The 16220-nt window shown below is 38.6% G+C and overlaps 2 protein-coding genes across 7 annotated transcripts in view; both read right to left on the reverse strand.

Annotated features, from left to right (window-relative positions):
• Window positions 1-486: 486 nt before the first annotated feature.
• On the reverse strand, window positions 487-7433 carry sdhaf4 (succinate dehydrogenase complex assembly factor 4). 2 transcript variants are annotated; one of them, XM_008118889.3, is made up of 3 exons: window positions 7275-7433; window positions 2140-2292; window positions 487-1252 (listed from the first exon to the last, which is right to left on the reverse strand). In XM_008118889.3, exons 1-3 carry the CDS (start codon window positions 7348-7350, stop codon window positions 1143-1145), a joined length of 339 nt encoding a protein of 112 aa, XP_008117096.1. In that variant the 5' UTR covers window positions 7351-7433; the 3' UTR covers window positions 487-1142. The 2 variants fall into 2 exon arrangements, with proteins under 2 accessions (XP_008117096.1, XP_062838162.1); XM_062982092.1 differs by having other exon boundaries at window positions 7248-7415.
• Window positions 7434-10605: 3172 nt separating this feature from the next.
• fam135a (family with sequence similarity 135 member A) overlaps window positions 10606-16220 on the reverse strand; it is a 69646-nt gene continuing 64031 nt past the window's right edge. For all 5 annotated transcript variants that reach the window (XM_003215499.4, XM_008118876.3, XM_062982038.1 and 2 more), the window contains 3 exons: window positions 15110-15220; window positions 14300-14413; window positions 10606-12001 (listed from right to left, as the gene is read on the reverse strand). In XM_003215499.4, the coding sequence (XP_003215547.2) occupies window positions 11796-12001; window positions 14300-14413; window positions 15110-15220 (431 nt within the window). In that variant the 3' untranslated portion in view covers window positions 10606-11795. The remainder of the gene's footprint in view (window positions 12002-14299; window positions 14414-15109; window positions 15221-16220) is intronic.

Consider the following 16220-nt stretch of genomic DNA (forward strand, 5'->3'; position numbering starts at 1 on the left):
AGCTGGATCCCTATACTTTCAACAAACCATCACCATCATGGTCCTTTCTGGATTAGGCTTGTCTAAGTCTAAAAAAATTAGTCAAAAAAACAAGTCCAAAAAAACCAGGTAGACTTATCTACAGACCAATGTGAATACTGTACCTTGACTCCTTATCAAAAAAAGGGAACTATCCCTTTCTCTTAAGTAATGGTGAAAGGTAAGGGTTTAGTCCATCTGGGAGAACCTAAAAGAAGCACCAACGACTTCTAATGTCTCTGCTGTGACACCATTTCTGGCCTTTCTCAGTGAGAAAATGCAACAACAGCCAATGTAAAAAGTGCAAACACTAATGCAGGGATTTAATAGGAACCTATTTTCTCTTGATTTACTTCTCAAAATAAGGCATTTCTGGTCTGCATTTATATACAAGCTAATTTTTTACAGTACTTTTATTTAAATTGAAGACACCAAATACAGAAAGAAAATGACAACATGAACCAGATACCCATTTTAAGTAGTAGTGGATAAGTGTAATTTATTCAGTATTGGGAAACAATGGAGAAGTAGTTTAAGTGCATGAGAATCAGTTAATACATAACAATCTATTAAGAAAAACTGCAGAAACAGGGTAAATGGTGGGGATTACCCTTCCTTTACTCAAAGACGGCAGCTGTGTAATATTCAGTGTGTTTGGTCCAAGCACCTTAAACAATGGTTTCTAGGATGTAACAACTTAAATGCTTTGTGCAGAACTATGTTCTTCACATAAGTAGAAGACATTATCTGCTTCACAAACAAGAATGCAATACATTGTTTCCCCCCCCACATATCAGTTCATAACTAATAAATGGATTTTCTTGGAAGTAACTGTGACACCTGCACTGACAGAACATTTTGGCCACATGAAATCAAACTTAGGAGTCTTTTTTAAAATTAAAATCCCTCTAAATTACATGAGTCTTTCAAAAATGTAAATCTTCAGCATCCAACCTGTTCTATTAAAACATAATTATCCATAGAAAGCAGGTTTTCAAATGTCATTAAATAAGATTAATATAGCATATTACTTCACATAAATACAGGAGGGCTCATTTGGATGATCTATCTCCTTAAGTTTTATCACCATTCTAATATCAGCTCTCCAAAATGTATGGTGCTCTTCAAAAATCTATACATCGTCCTTTCCGTTCCCAATCTCCATAACGGGTTGGTTCAGGGCCCGTGGGTCCTCCTTTCTCCTTCGTAACAGGATTGATGCCATCCGGAAACTCTAAAAAAAGCACATCAAAGTGTTAACAAGCAATTCTGTACAACCATCAGACCTGGGAATCTGATGTGATACCCCTGAAGTTCTTCTCTGACCCCTGCACCACTACTTACAGTGGCAACTGAAGTGCGACAAACCAAATTAGTTTGTCTAGTTCATCAGTTGCAAGAGGGACCAAACTCATCCATAAATCCATCCATCCTTTTACTTACATCTACTCCTTTTCGCAGACAATATAACTGAACCGAACAGTTAAAATCATGAGAGAATAAAAGGCCAATAGAACCAAAGGACTGATCTGATTGAAATATAGTTGTAGCCCAACTAACATCATCTTCATTTTCACAGCATCTGCATTGCATATCCACCCATTGCAAGAAATAATGAGAAATATGAAAAAATATACCTCACTGAAAAGGCAATATTGACAGCAAATTACCAAGAAGTTCAAATTTAAGAGTCAAATCACTTTCACTGTGATTTAGCCCAATATTAGTTTTACTGTGTTTATAAATAAAGAAGCCCAAATAGAGCTAATTGTTTATATATGCTCTAAATTACTGCCAGCTAAAGGTATAATTACATAACCTTAGTTCTGCAAAGAAAAAAGACAGTGTTTTTGAAAATCTGTTTGTAAAGAGTTGCTAACCAAAATACGCTGTTAAATAAATGAAAATGATTGTGGTAAAATCTAAATGCATTCCACTAAAGGTAATAGAATCATAGAGTTGGAAGAGACCTTGTGGGCCATCCAGTCCAACCCCCTGAATGTAATGACTAGCTGCCATTGCTTCGTGTTCTAAGAGAGCTGTTAGCCGTCCAGGACTAGATATATTTTTGTGCACTTTTCCAAATGTAGGTACATTTATATTTCATATGCCCAGACTTACTTTCTAGTGGCTCCGTCTCTATGTTAGATTCTTCTGCCTCATCAAAACGACCTACTGGCAATTTTGGTTTCTTAAGTGGTTTGTTGGTAGGTTCAGCTTTTTCTTTGGTGCTAAAGTTAATACTTCCCACAGATCTGGGCAGCCAAACCGACCCTGTTGTACAGAAACATAGGTAAATGATTACTTAGAAGTATACTAACAAAATGCCTATAGTTCCAAAATATTAAAAATCTGTCTGGAAGAATGTAATATTGAAGGACTGTAACAAAAAGTCAGATAAAGTCTGGACCATTTATGGAAATAAAACAGCTGAAGACTGAAGCTTAAAATAATGGTATACAATAACATACCCACGTGAAAGTTTGCCAAATTGTGAATCTAGAAAGTTACTGAGCAAATCAGCCTACATTGTGGAGGTAAATTATTCAGAAACAAAGGCTCTCCATAGAGAAATTCCTGCCTCATTACTAAAATGAAGAAATGGAATGTGGTAATTGTTTGAGTTTATAAAGACTTGAGAAGAGTGAAGAGATATTGTTTTTGAAGTGATGTATTTCTACTAAATTGGAAGTAACACCCCTTTCACACTGCCATATAAAATCCAGATTATCTGCTTTGAACTGGATTATATGGCAGTGTAAAAGGTAAAGGTTTTCCCCCTGAAAACTGAGTTGTGTCTGACTCTGGGGGTTGGTGCTCATCCCCATTTCTAAGCCGAAGAGTTGGCGTGTCCGTAGCCACCTCCAAGGTCATGTGGCCAGCATGACGGCATGGAGCACTGTTATGGCAGTGTAGACTCATATAATGCAATTCAAATTAGATAATGTGGATTATATGGCAGTGTAGAAGGCGCCTAAGTTAAATTGTCAATTAAAAAATCCAGATCCTCACTAGAAGTCTTCCTCAGTCCTAACTACGAAGGTTATTTCTATACTATACAATGAATAGTTTAACACAATTTTACCTGCCACAGCTTTTTGTTATTGGATCATGGGAGTTGTAGTTTTATAAAGTCTTTGGCGTTCTCTGTGCTGCTGCCTCTCCAAACTATAAACTCCAGAATTCCATGCAGCTAAAGTGGTGTCAAACTGTATCAGTTCTATAGTGTGGATGCCCCAGCTACACTGCCAAATAATCCAGTTTCTTAATCCAGATTATCTGCTTTGAACTGGATTATATAGCAGTGTAGACTCATATAAACCCAATGTAGACTCAATGTAGATCCAGCCTATCTGGAGCCACTAGAAACTGTCCCATCCAGGATGGATTTTTAAAAAATCTGAAATAAAACAGCTATTTCCTACCACTAGCTGCATGATCCCCAGTCTTGACCATCATCACTCCTGTGCTAAATCTGGACCAAGGCCCCTTTTACACTGCCATATAATCCAAAGTATCAAAGGCAATCCACATTATCTGTTTTGAACTGGATTATACGAGTCTACACTGCCATATAAACCAGTTCAAAACAGATAAATCTAGATTTTATAAGGTAGTGTAGAATGGGGCTAAGAGAGGAAGAACACGGCTTGTTTCTCATGTTACGAAAAGGCTGGGTTTAACTACGGGTGAGTCCTTAACATGCACAAAGTGTAATTTTTCTATATAGGTGGATCATGGATAGAAAGCCTGATGTCTTATGTAATAAAGGACCAATGTAAATGAGCACATAACGTTTTCCTTTGAAATATTAATGGGTATCTTCAACCTCTTTGTCCTGAATGGACTTAAGGATCAGGATTTAAAAGGCAATTACACATCTCATATAGATATCTCCCAATTATTAATAAGCTGTACCACAATGCTACTAATTACATTCCATGACATTCAACAGTACTGTTCGTTTTTTTTTTACCCCTCAAGAATTCTTATTAAAATAAAATACTAGAGGCCCTACTCTTGTCTTAAGACAAAATTTAAGGAAGGAGGTGGTTTGCGCAAATTGCCCTCCTGAACCTATGATTTCCTTTTGGTCCCATTCCTGGTTTCCTGTCAGAGTAACTTGGAGAAGGACTGGAAAAGAATTAAATGATAAAATACTAAGCTTCTGTCTTCTTGTCCCAGTCCTATTCCTTTCCTACACACATATACCACCATCATTATTATCATCATAATCTCTTTATGTAACATCACTGATATTCATGGTGCTTTATAACTAAAACAACAAAAAACAGGGAGTCCTGCCAAAGGTGTACAATTTAAAATATATCTGTAATACATACACATACACACTGAGGGAAGAAATGAATAATATAAAACTATACAATTGTAAAATAAATTATATAGAAAAATACATAACAGGCAGAATAATATAAAGCAAATCGACAAATACTGTACATGTAATCCAAATATGAAAGATTGTAAAATAATATTAACCTAACATTGGAAAAACAAGGAAGTTTAAAGTACAGTAGAGTCTCACTAATCCAAGCTAAACGGGCCGGCAGAAGCTTGGATAAGCGAATATCTTGGATAATAAGGAGGGATTAAGGAAAAGCCTATTAAACATCAAATTAGGTTATGATTTTACAAATTAAGCACCAGAGCATCATGTTATACAACAAATTTGACAGAAAAAGTAGTTCAATATGCAGTAATGTTATGTTTTATACTACTGTATTTACGAATTTAGCACCAAAATATCATGATACAGTATATTGAAAACTTTGACTACAAAAATGGCTTGGATAATCCAGAAGCTTGGATAAGCGAGGCTTGGATAAGTGAGACTCTACTGTAACGAGAAAAATATAGGTCTGCAAAGGTTCGGGGAAGCACATACAAGGATCTGTTATGCAAGTACTTACGCAGTCACAAACTTAAACATATGTTTGGGAGTGCATAAGCAGGCACACAGCATGCGGCAGGAAGAAGTGAACTTGCAGTGTCAACTATTTTTGGCATTTTTCTTGCCCCCCTGTGGCTGAGTCTGCGGGTGCATTCACACTGTAAAATCAATGCAGTTTAACACCAGTTTAACTCCCATGGCTCAATGCTGTGGAATCATGGGAGATGTAGTTTTACAAGCTCTTTAGCCTTCTCTAATAAAGAGTGCTGGTGCCTCACCAAACTACAACTCTCATGATTCCATACCACTGAGCCATAGCAGTCAAACTGATGTCAAAACTGCATTAGTTCAACAGTGTAGATAGCTGAACCTATGTCTCTATAACGCAGTCAAGCTGGTGTCAAACTGCATTAGTTCAATAGTGTAGATATGTCTTTGGAGAGGTGACATGCTTGGTGTGCATCGAACTCCATATGCATTAGCTCTGACTGACCCACTGCAATACTTGGCTGAATGCAGTAAACACAACAAACCCCAACTCTTGCTTCCAAAATACATGTGCAATGGATTGGGTAGTCTGTGTGTCCTGGCTGAAATATCAGATTTGGACACGAAAGAGACCAGGGTTCACAATTCCAATAAAACATGGAAATGCACTTTGGGAAGGCCATACTCTTGTCAGCCTCAAAGGAAAGCCAAGCCAACTCCCTCTCTGAACAAATCTTGGCAGGAAAACCCTGTGGTAGATTTGCCTTTGAGTTGTCAGAAGTCAGAAATTATTTGAAAGCACACCACAAAGCTTTTAGAGGAGTCTAGCCCCTTTATTTGCTTAGGTATTATCATTTGCATAGAAGTAATGCCTCGGCAAAGTCATAGAAGTAAAATTTGTCATTTCGACTTATGGTTACCCTTTTGAGTTATTTTGAATGTCAAGATTTGTTCAGAAGAGGCTTGTTTTTGCCTTCTTCTGGGAGTGTGGCAGTGACTTGCTGAAAGTCACACAGTGGGCAGCCATTGCTAAACTGTTATATCACCCTCCAGTCTAGCATACAAAATGAAATATGAAAAGATAGCAAGAGAACACACAGAAAAAAACATAGTCATAAACCCTGACACCATTTACTGCCATGGCTCAATGCCCTGGAATCATGGGTGCAGTAGTTTTACAAAGGGGCCCAATGCCTCACCAAACTGCAATTCCTACGGCTCAACATTATTGAGCATCGGCAAACTATATGAACATTACAATGTAGACATACCCAAAGTGACTGCAGTTCTCTGAGTTGTGATTTTGGTGAGGCAGCAGCACTCTTTGGCTTATAAGGCTAAAAGGCTTGTAAAAACTGCAACTCCCAGGAATCTAAAGCACAGATCCATGACAGTTAAAGCAGTGTCAAACTGTATAAAGTGAGTAGAGAATAGATGTGGAGGCCAGGGTTCAAATCCACACTCAGCCATGGAGACCCACTCGGTAACTTTGGGCAAGTCACACTCTCTCAGCCTCAAAGGGAAGCCACCTCTGGATACATCTGGCCAAGGACACTCCACAAAAGTCAAAAGGAGGATGAGGAGGGAGAGGAGAGAAGGAAAAGAAAAAGAGAATGAGAAGAATAGGATTAGGAGAGGAAGAAGAGAAAAGAGAACGAGGAGGACAAGGAGAGAAAGGGAGGAAAGAGAAGGACAAGAGGAAAAGGAGAGGAAGAAGAGAAGGAAAAGAAGAAAAGGAGGAGAGGAGGAAGAGAAGAGGAAAAGAAGCGAAGAGAATGAGAAGAGAAGAAGAAAGGACGAGAGGAGGAAGAGAGAAGATGAGAAGGCGGATGAGGACAAGAAGGAAAGGAGGAGAAAGAAATGAAGAGGCGACGAAAAGAGAAAGGGAGGACAAGCAGAGGAAGTGAAGAGGAGAGGAAGCGAAGGCGGAAGAGGAGGAAGAGAAGAAAAGGAGACGAGAAGGAATAAGAAGAGAAGAGGAGAAGGACAACAAGAAAAGGAGGAGTAAGATTAGGAGAGGAGGGGGAAAGAAAGAGGAGTAGGAGAGGAAGAAGAGAAAGAGGAGAAGGAAAGGCGAATACGAACAGGCGAGGAGAAGGTGGAGAAGAGAAGGAGGGAGAAGAAAAGAAAGAGGAGGAGGGGAAGAGAGAAAGTGGAGGAGAAGCGGAGGAGGGGGAAGAGGGAGGAGAAAAAGAAGAGGAGAAAGGGAAGAAAGGACTTGAAGGGGCCCCCAGAGTCTCCTCTGCCTTCAAAATGGCGGAGAGCCCCGTGTTCCCCCTGCCCACCCCCTGGCTCCCAAGGAGACCCCTTCCTCCCTCCCTCGCCCGCCTGCCTCGGGTCTCCCTCCGCGGGGCCTTACGGGCTGCTCCTGCTCGGGCCAGGAGGGGGCTCCAGCGGGCCAGGCGCAGCCGCAGGGGCCTCCCCGTCCAGGCCATGGCATTGGCAAGGCCTCTCCCTCTCCCTCTCCCTCTCAGGCGAGGACGCGCCGCTCAGGCCCGCCCTCCAGCAAGACGTCATAATCGGAGGAGAGGCTGCGTTGCCGAGCGACGCTTTCCCCGCCTCAAAGCCCTTTGCTGAAGCCACCACTAGGTTTACCAAACCTTGCCTGTGCAGCGGGCGCAGTTTGCCTGTCTCTTCTACACCGTGGAATGAATGCAGTCCGACACCACTTTATCTCCCATGGTTCAATGCTATGGAATAATGGGGGTTGCAGTTTTACAAGGCCTTTAGCCTTCTCTGCCAAAGAGGGCTAGTGCCTCACCAAACTACAAACCCCAGGATCCCATAGCAATGCGCCATGGCTGTTAAAGTCAAACTGCATTTATTCTACAGTGTAAATACAGCCTTGTACATGTGTGTGTCAACAACAGGATCCTTGCCATTATTATTATTACAGTATTTGTATTCCTATTCCGCTTCATTGCTCTAAAAAAAGATCCAAAGCAACACAACAGATGCCATCAGGAGCCTCTCTTATGCCAAAAATAAATTGAAATATTAAAGGAGACTATATAGAACACCTGGAGCCTGCAGTAGCGCAGTGAGTTAAACTGCTGAACTTGATGACCGAAAGATTGGTCATTCAAATCTGAGGGGGTAAGCTCCTGCTGTTAGCCACAGCTTCTGCCAACCTAGCAGTTTGAAAACATGCAAATGTGGGTAGATCAATAGGTACCACCCCAGTGGGAGGGTAACAGCACTCCATGTAGTCATGCCGGCCACATGACCTTGGAGGAGTCTATGGATAATGCTGGCTCTTCAGCTTAGAAATGAAGATGAGCACCAACTCCCAGAGTTGGACACAGCCGAACCATAACAAGACCAGTAGGAAGCACGGCTCTTGGCAGGTGGAGCATGTCACTGAGGCTATCCTTTATTTACTGCTTTTAGGAAAATTTGAAAGTCCTGACATTCTGTACATTATCATTTGATAAGCTTGCATGTTCCAGAGGACAGTATTGGTGAAACTTTAGAGTGAGACAGTGTTACTTTGCCTAAGCTGCTTCTGTGTCACAGGAATGGTATTAAAGCCAGCTGCCCTAATTCAGCAAGGGATATATATCCGCTCACAAGGCTGATGTCTCCTCACATCATGCTGCTTTTCCAGTCCCGTTTCCTGATTCACTTGAGAGGGACACATATCCAGGACTGCCAGCTGGACTCAACAAGAAACAAGTCGATCTATACTAGGACTCATTTGAAATATATACAGGCAGTCCCAAGTTATAGACAAGATAGATTCTGTAGGTTTATTCTTAAGCTGAATTTGTATGTAAGTCAGAACAGGTACATTTTTAAGTTTAACTCCAACCAAATATATATTCAACTTTGGATAGCACAGGGATATCACCGTGGTGTTTATGTTGCTGTCTGTGCCTGTTCTGAAGATTTCAACTCACTTTCTGTCCCTGTGAGAAACGGATTTGGAAGAATTTGTCTTGTTTTGGAAATGAGGATTGGTGAGAAAGCTTCAGTGGAGACACCTTTTCTCCTCAATAACTATTTCAGGAGCGAATCCTGTTGCCTCACTCCCATTCTTAACTAGGACTTTGATAGAGCAGACCGTTTACCTTTTCTAAATGTTATGTCTCATGGAGTCATTTCTAATTGATGGTGACCCTATCACTGATTTGTTTGCCTTTGGTTTCCTTTGAGGTCAAGAGAGTGTGACTTCACCCAGTGGGTTTCCAGTCGAACGAGGATTCCAGTCTCGTCTTCCAATGCTCAAACTACCACACCATGTCACTCTCTCCATTTCTGATGGTACAGCTGAAATACTTACATCTGTTTTAGTTGGACATAAATGGAATGGGAATAGTGAGCAATTTCACAGTTACAAAGAAAAACTTAGAAGGATATGTTTTATGTGCATGTATAAGTAATACAGCCATATTGTCTTCATTCTTTGGCTTCCTTCCTCCAACTCTCACAAATAATACTGACTGCACGTGCAATGATATTTAGAACGAGCAAGAAGAGGTTTTTCAACATGAAAGAAATATCACTTCCCACTGCAACCATATCTCCAGCATGAGTCAATGATTGTACCATCTGCAGGCTTATGTCAGCAGCAGTATTTGCTTCGGGGGTTGGACTGGGTGGCCTTTGGGGAGAAAATCTTTCCTGATGCAGTTCCCTGTGCAATCCCATCATCAGCTCTGGAGAGTGGAGAATTCTCTGACATTTAGGGTGCTTTGGGGACAGGTTTCTACTGTGATTGCAAATAAGATGCTGGATATAGGCTCCAGAAATTAAATCTAAAATGAATTTAAGGGGGGGGGGCTCATGAACACACGAGGTTTCCTGTTCCTCGGCATCAACTTTATTGTTCTTATGTGCCTTCAAGCAATTTCTGACTTATGGCAACTCTATCACAGGATTTTCTGGGTCTGAGAGAATGTAACTTACCCTAGTCTCCAGAATCATTGTCAAAATTACTACCATTCTGGCTCTCTAAGCATCAACTAGGAAGCATGAATAATTATAACTATCAATTATATCTATTTATGCCTAATTATGTGTATGTGCCTTCATGTTACCTCTTGATTTATGGTGAACCTATGCATTTCAAAGGGTTTTCTTAAGAAAGGGATACTCAGAGGTAGTTTGCCTGGTGTCTACTAAGCAAGGCTGACTCTTGTTTAGCTTCTAAGAGTAACTACACTTTTTTTGTCTGAATTTGAAATGGGAATTGTTGGTGCCATACTTCTTGGGGGGCCAGTACTGGAAAGAACAATACTCTAATTTTAGAACTGTTGATTTAATGCAAATAAGGAAAAGAAGCACATGTTCTTTGTAAATGAATGTGCATAAGTGTTCACAGTCACCTCAACTGCAATAGGTAAATGTTACCATCCTAGACATACTAAAACAAGAGTAACTCCCTGAGAATATAGCAGGACTCAGTTCTTGGGAAATGAGCCATTAGTACAGCAGGTAAAACGAATATCTGGCAATATCTATTCATGAAACATCTGTAGTAAACTTGATGAAGCACTGCAAAAAGTCTGATCATAGTATTAAAAGCAAAAACTTAAACTTCTTTATAACTATACAAGTTTCAACAGATTCATTTCAAACAACAGAGCTCAGTGAAACTAAAAAAAATCAATGAAATAAGCAATAAACTGGCCTTGCTGACTACAAAACCATACAACACTTTGAAAAAAGCAAAACATGGTTTTTGCTCATAAGTTATCAGAAGACTGTTCAATTTATTAACACCAGATGCAGTAACACAATGCTAAAAAAGAAACATGCACTAGATATACAACAAATTTATATTTTCAGAAAAACTGGTCATTACAGTTAGTGAATGCACAAGACCTTCTTTTCACCTTTAAGTGCATTGCGGTTTGAAACAGCTAATTACGAACTCAATGCTGTTCAGCACCAATTTGACAAACCCTTTAACATTCCGGAATATTAAAAACATTTACCAGTATCACTAAAGTTTACCATTTTGTTCCATTTCAAGATGCAGTTGATTCCTATTTACAATAATATGTACTCCATAAAATGTAATATTTATAAATCTATATTCATAAAAGTATTGCAGAAATTTATAGCCTTTAATTTTTTTGAAATGTACATACAAGGAAGTCCCGTGTAAAAGGTTCACCAAAGAACTGAACCAAGAATAAGAGCAAGTTTTTTAAACTTTGCAAAATACCATTTGAAGGCAGCTCACATTTCGACATTCAAAAATCCTTAGCTGCTGTTTTGCGTATGAAAACCAAAGTTCCAGTAACAAAGGTGAAAATGTAAACCCACATGCTACTGAGATCAATAGGAAAATGAAGTTTCCACAGGCATAGCATGTTCAGTAATGCTTCAATAAAAAACAGAATGTAGTGACATAGCAAACAGAAGACTCAAAAAGGGGTCTTGAACAGACCTACAGTTATGATAGTTATTTTAGCAGCCAACATTTTTCCAGTTCAGCTTTCCACAATATGAAACGGATCAAATTTAAAACTTTCTTGTTGCACTTGCTAACATCCAGATTGGTTTTGGCATCGAGAGATGCATAAACCTGTCACATAATCACAGACGTTTTTGCAACCGAGAGAGCCCATAAACCCACCTACTGTACGCAATTGTACTTAAATCTCAGCTCTGAAATAATTAGGTACCCAAAATAAGAAAAATAGAAAAAAGTAAAAACAAATGTTAAAAAAATATATTGCACAGCCACATTACCTAGAAAGTAAAGTTGATGTTAAAAAAGCTCTTCACATGGATGATATAAATTATCTTCCATATAAAAAAGTATAAATATCTCTTAAAATATAGCGGCAGCTACAGTTTTAATATCGCACGTTATTGGGTTCATCTGTTAATGAGGTAATACGCCAGGTCAGTTACAATGGTTTTATTCCTACTGGAAATATTTGAGGCCGGCAACCAGAAAGAATTTTTCTAAGAATATGTCAGAGTCTAGAACAGCAATGTGGGCAGCTCGTCCGATGAGAGAATCGGCTGTGTTTGGCAATGCACAATGGACATTATAACGAACCAAACTGCATTCGTTGTTTTGAAGAACAGGCAGCAGCAGATTCTGGATCATTTCAGCATATATTGGTCCTGAATATTAAAAGAGAAGGTGATATTACTGCGTTTTAAAAACCTGCTTTCATACAAGCCACCCTTACAGTAATTGTGATTTCAAAACAATAGTCTAAATCTAATTGTACTCCCACCTAGAGGGGCACTACTAAATCAATTACTGAATGGTAAGTCAACATTTGCTTAGGTCCCACTGATTTAATGAATCTGCTCCAGTTGGGGATGGCAATTAGATTGAAGTCAATGTAATAAGCATAATCTGCACTGAATTAAACCAAAACATATTCTCTAGCAGGTGGTATTCAGAGGCATACTCCTGTTACTAGTGATAAAATGTCATTTTTTAAAATCCTGAGTAGTAGACACAGGCCACATCTACAACATACAATTAATGAGGTTTGACTGTAACTGCCATGACTCAATGCAAAAGGAGTTGTAATTTGTTGACACACCAGCACTCTTTGGCAGAAAAGGCTAAATACCTTGTAAGCCTACATCTCCCAGGATTCCACGACACTGAGTCATGACAGTTAAATTGGCATCAAGCTGCATTAATTTTACAGTGTAGATGCACCCATAGATCATTTTATCCTTCATGAATTTGTCTTACTTTTCCCAGGTCATTCAAAACCCATCAAAAGTGGTTGGGAGTTTCCCTAGCATTAAAACACTTTACTTTTACTAATACAGAACTGCATTTGCCATTTAGAGCTGATTCTCCTAGTTTGGAAATCCTACTGGAACTCTTTTCCCCGTGCTTTTTAACAGAAATTATTTGAAGTTGTCATTACATTTGGCAAATTCACTACTTACCCATAATTACAGATCATGCAGGAAAAATACCTTGGGGACCTTGCTATTTATATGTCGTTGAGATAAACATGAGAGCAGTCAATTCCCATTTTCTGTTCCCTGTAGTTCAACTAGTTAACCCATTCATAAGAGCATGCCTTTCGTTATCTCATGACTGCTAAGTTTGTTCAGGAGCCTTTGATAAAGGATTTTATCTGAAATATGTGAACAGCGTTTTGGGTCACTGTTTTCCATGTGTTTGGTGATACACTCAAAGAATGCTCAAAAGGATACTGAGAGTGGACTTATTACATATAAATCAGTTTGAAAGGAACCATAAATAAAAAAATAGTCAGGGAGAAGAGAAATTACCATATCCCTGCAAATTAACAGATGAAGCAACTAGTTAGTGCCAGGGCCATTTTTTTTTTTTGCCCTCTCTGGATTCTGAACGGCTGGGAAGTCTTCAGCCCCCCTGTTCCCCCATGGCATCCAAACCCGTTCACATGGAGGAATATGGAGCCATCTATGAGAAACATCTGGTGTCTTAGAATATGAAAATGTATGCGTATCATCATGTATGGGGAGAAGTGGACTCAATACACGAGGAATATTGTTGGAGTATTTTATGTAGACAGATGGGGCACAGATGTTAGTCACTACTAGCAGATAAAGAGATAGCCTGCTTAACTCTTGGTCTTTCATTCCAACCACAATAAACACCAAATATGTTGAACTGAAAGAGGCCTATTTGCCAAAGTCAACCATTTTTAAGCTCAAGTTAGAGCATTATGGAAGCCTTTAATGTTTTGTTGACAAAGCAGCCTCATTTTTTTCTAAAAGGAAAGGCTAAATGGAAAAGTCCATTTGATATATTCATTAGTTTGGGTGGCAGGGGGGTTGTATTGTGTGTATCTTGAATTAAATGAACTTCGAGAGTATTGATTTATGTATGGTTCCCATTTAATGTATTTGATAAATAGGGGGTCTCTAATTTGAGAACGCCAAGTCTTGACTCCAAATGGGCACCCCTTAGCTCAATGTTGGGATCATGAAAAATCTGGCAACACTAAAAGTTTTCTGAACACAGACTTTTACACCAATCTGTTGTGCAGTGTTTGCAAGGGACTCTGCAGAAGATGTTTCAGCTGTACTTCATAAACAGGAAAATTAGCCTGTTTAGCAAGTCTTGTAAATGCTGATTTGTTATCAGTAAATGTTTGATTTTTGTACTTATTTTATATATCTGAGGTCACGTAAAAATGGCTTGGACCAAAAGCAGTCCTAAGTGGAAAGGTTTAGGTGATGTTCTTCAAATGTCAACACAAGCTAAACAAATACTTCTACATTAACGCATTATAATCACAAATCATCCTGGGATCCAATGAAGAACAGCAGAGTTTAATTAAAATCCTCCTCCTCCTCCTCTTCCTCCTTACCAGAGGTTCTCTAATCTTCTCTCTAATGCTGCCCGAAGGGTTAAACACAGAGTTGTTTCAGAGATGTCTGCACGTTAGCTATTACCTGTCTGCTTGTCCTTCAAAGCTGTTTTACACATCTCAATGCGGGCAGAATGGTAAGGGACATAACGATCTTGTAGAGATCCAACTAATACTATGTTTTTGAAATACTGAAGACCTATAAAAGACAATAAAGGAAAATGTAATAAAGATCATGTATTTAAAAGTACTTAACACAGATTTTAGAAACATATATGATGGTTTTTTGCCAACAAGGAAGTAATAGTGTCTAACAAAACAACTAACAATAAAATAAACCTCATGTATAAGTTGAAGGAGCTAGTCACTCCTGGCTGCCGCCATTTTTCCATCCATGTATTAAAAAAGGCAGAAGTAGTGCCAAAGTGTAGAGAGAGTTGTTGTTATTAACAATTGTGTGAAAAGTACTATTTTACTACTCTGAGATTTTTGATCAAATGGTGCAAAATGGACATGTTTTGGATTCATCAACAACACATTGGACATGTTTTGGATTCCTAAATCAATGTAATTTATCAATTCACTCTTCTGTGATCCAACATAAACAGCTATTGTAAATAACTGAACTTCCTATGCAACACTGTAGGGCTTTGTATCTGTGCCATGATTCATCTTAAAAAGATCAATATCTTCTATTGTCTGATGGAGAGGTGACCTAAACAAATTCTTTATAACAACAGTTTAAATTGAAATCACTGATTGTATTGGCTCAGGATCAAAGTAACTTTATACATACGGAGTAACACATTGTTCCATGATAATAAGCTGCCATAAAAGTCAAAGCATATGGTAGGAAGAAACAACAGAATATTTTTAAAAGGTTGGCAAAGCTTACCTGCCTTTCTACTAAGTTTGTACAAGAAGGTTTGGCGAGGGTCTGAATGATCTCGACACGTCAACTGCAATAAAGACCCTGACTTCTTCCACTTCTGCATGAACCAGAGACCTGAATTTTTATGCACAGCACAAAAGCATAATGCAATGAATTACTTGTGCATTTATTGTAATGTGACACTGGTAATGTGCTCCAATTTATGTTCACCCCATACATCGTAATATATAATTATCTGCCTCATTTTCTTATCTGAATTAAATTAATTATAGTTATAAGCAGATGCATCAAATGAATACATTTATCAAAAAGCAGGATTTTTCACATCAAGTAAATCACATGCCCAGAACAGTTAAAACGCCTCCCTCTGTGCTCCTCCTCACAGGCATTTGGTAATTAAATGTTTGTGCACAAGGATCTTTAACTGGGTGTGTACTTACTTCTATTTTTACTCTTAATTTTTAAAAATACTTTCATACTATTTTAAATTAGCTGTGCTGCAATATGATAGCTTGGAATAAGAAAATTATCATTAAGCTTTTAGCTATATTTCCATTTTTAATCTATACTGCAAGCTGTCTTGGAGAAAAGCTGGATGTTGGGAGAAAAGCTGGATATAAGTGAAATAAATATAATTCAGAAATAAATGAAAATGCTCCCAAACAAGACCAGTCTGTGTCATACTGCACTTTGAGCCTTCATACTTCAGATATTGAACTAAAGCTAGAGAAGGGTTTTACAAGTTTGTCTTTAAAGCTTTTATTAATATCAAATAAAAGAGAAAAGAATGTCAATTGTTCTGAGTTGTTCCCATTAACAGATGGTATCAATATACAGGCCACTTAAAACAATTGAAACCTCTTCAAATTCTGTCTTTAAATGGAAGTCAGACTGATTTCCATGGAAGGCAGTCACCTTGGAGCCCATTCACTGGATTCTTGGCAAGGTATCTTTCTTAAGATTTTCCAGAAGCAGATTAAACTTGGTCTGATTTTATGGAAATAATCCTTGGCATTAGTATTTCCTCTATATTTCTGTGTTACATTGCTTAGATATGCTTTTATTGTTTCTGTTGTGTTTCATATGTTTTTATTAGTGAACAAAACAATCCACT

This window comes from Anolis carolinensis, chromosome 1 (assembly GCF_035594765.1).
Source record: "Anolis carolinensis isolate JA03-04 chromosome 1, rAnoCar3.1.pri, whole genome shotgun sequence".
NCBI classification, from domain to species: Eukaryota; Metazoa; Chordata; class Lepidosauria; order Squamata; family Dactyloidae; genus Anolis; species Anolis carolinensis.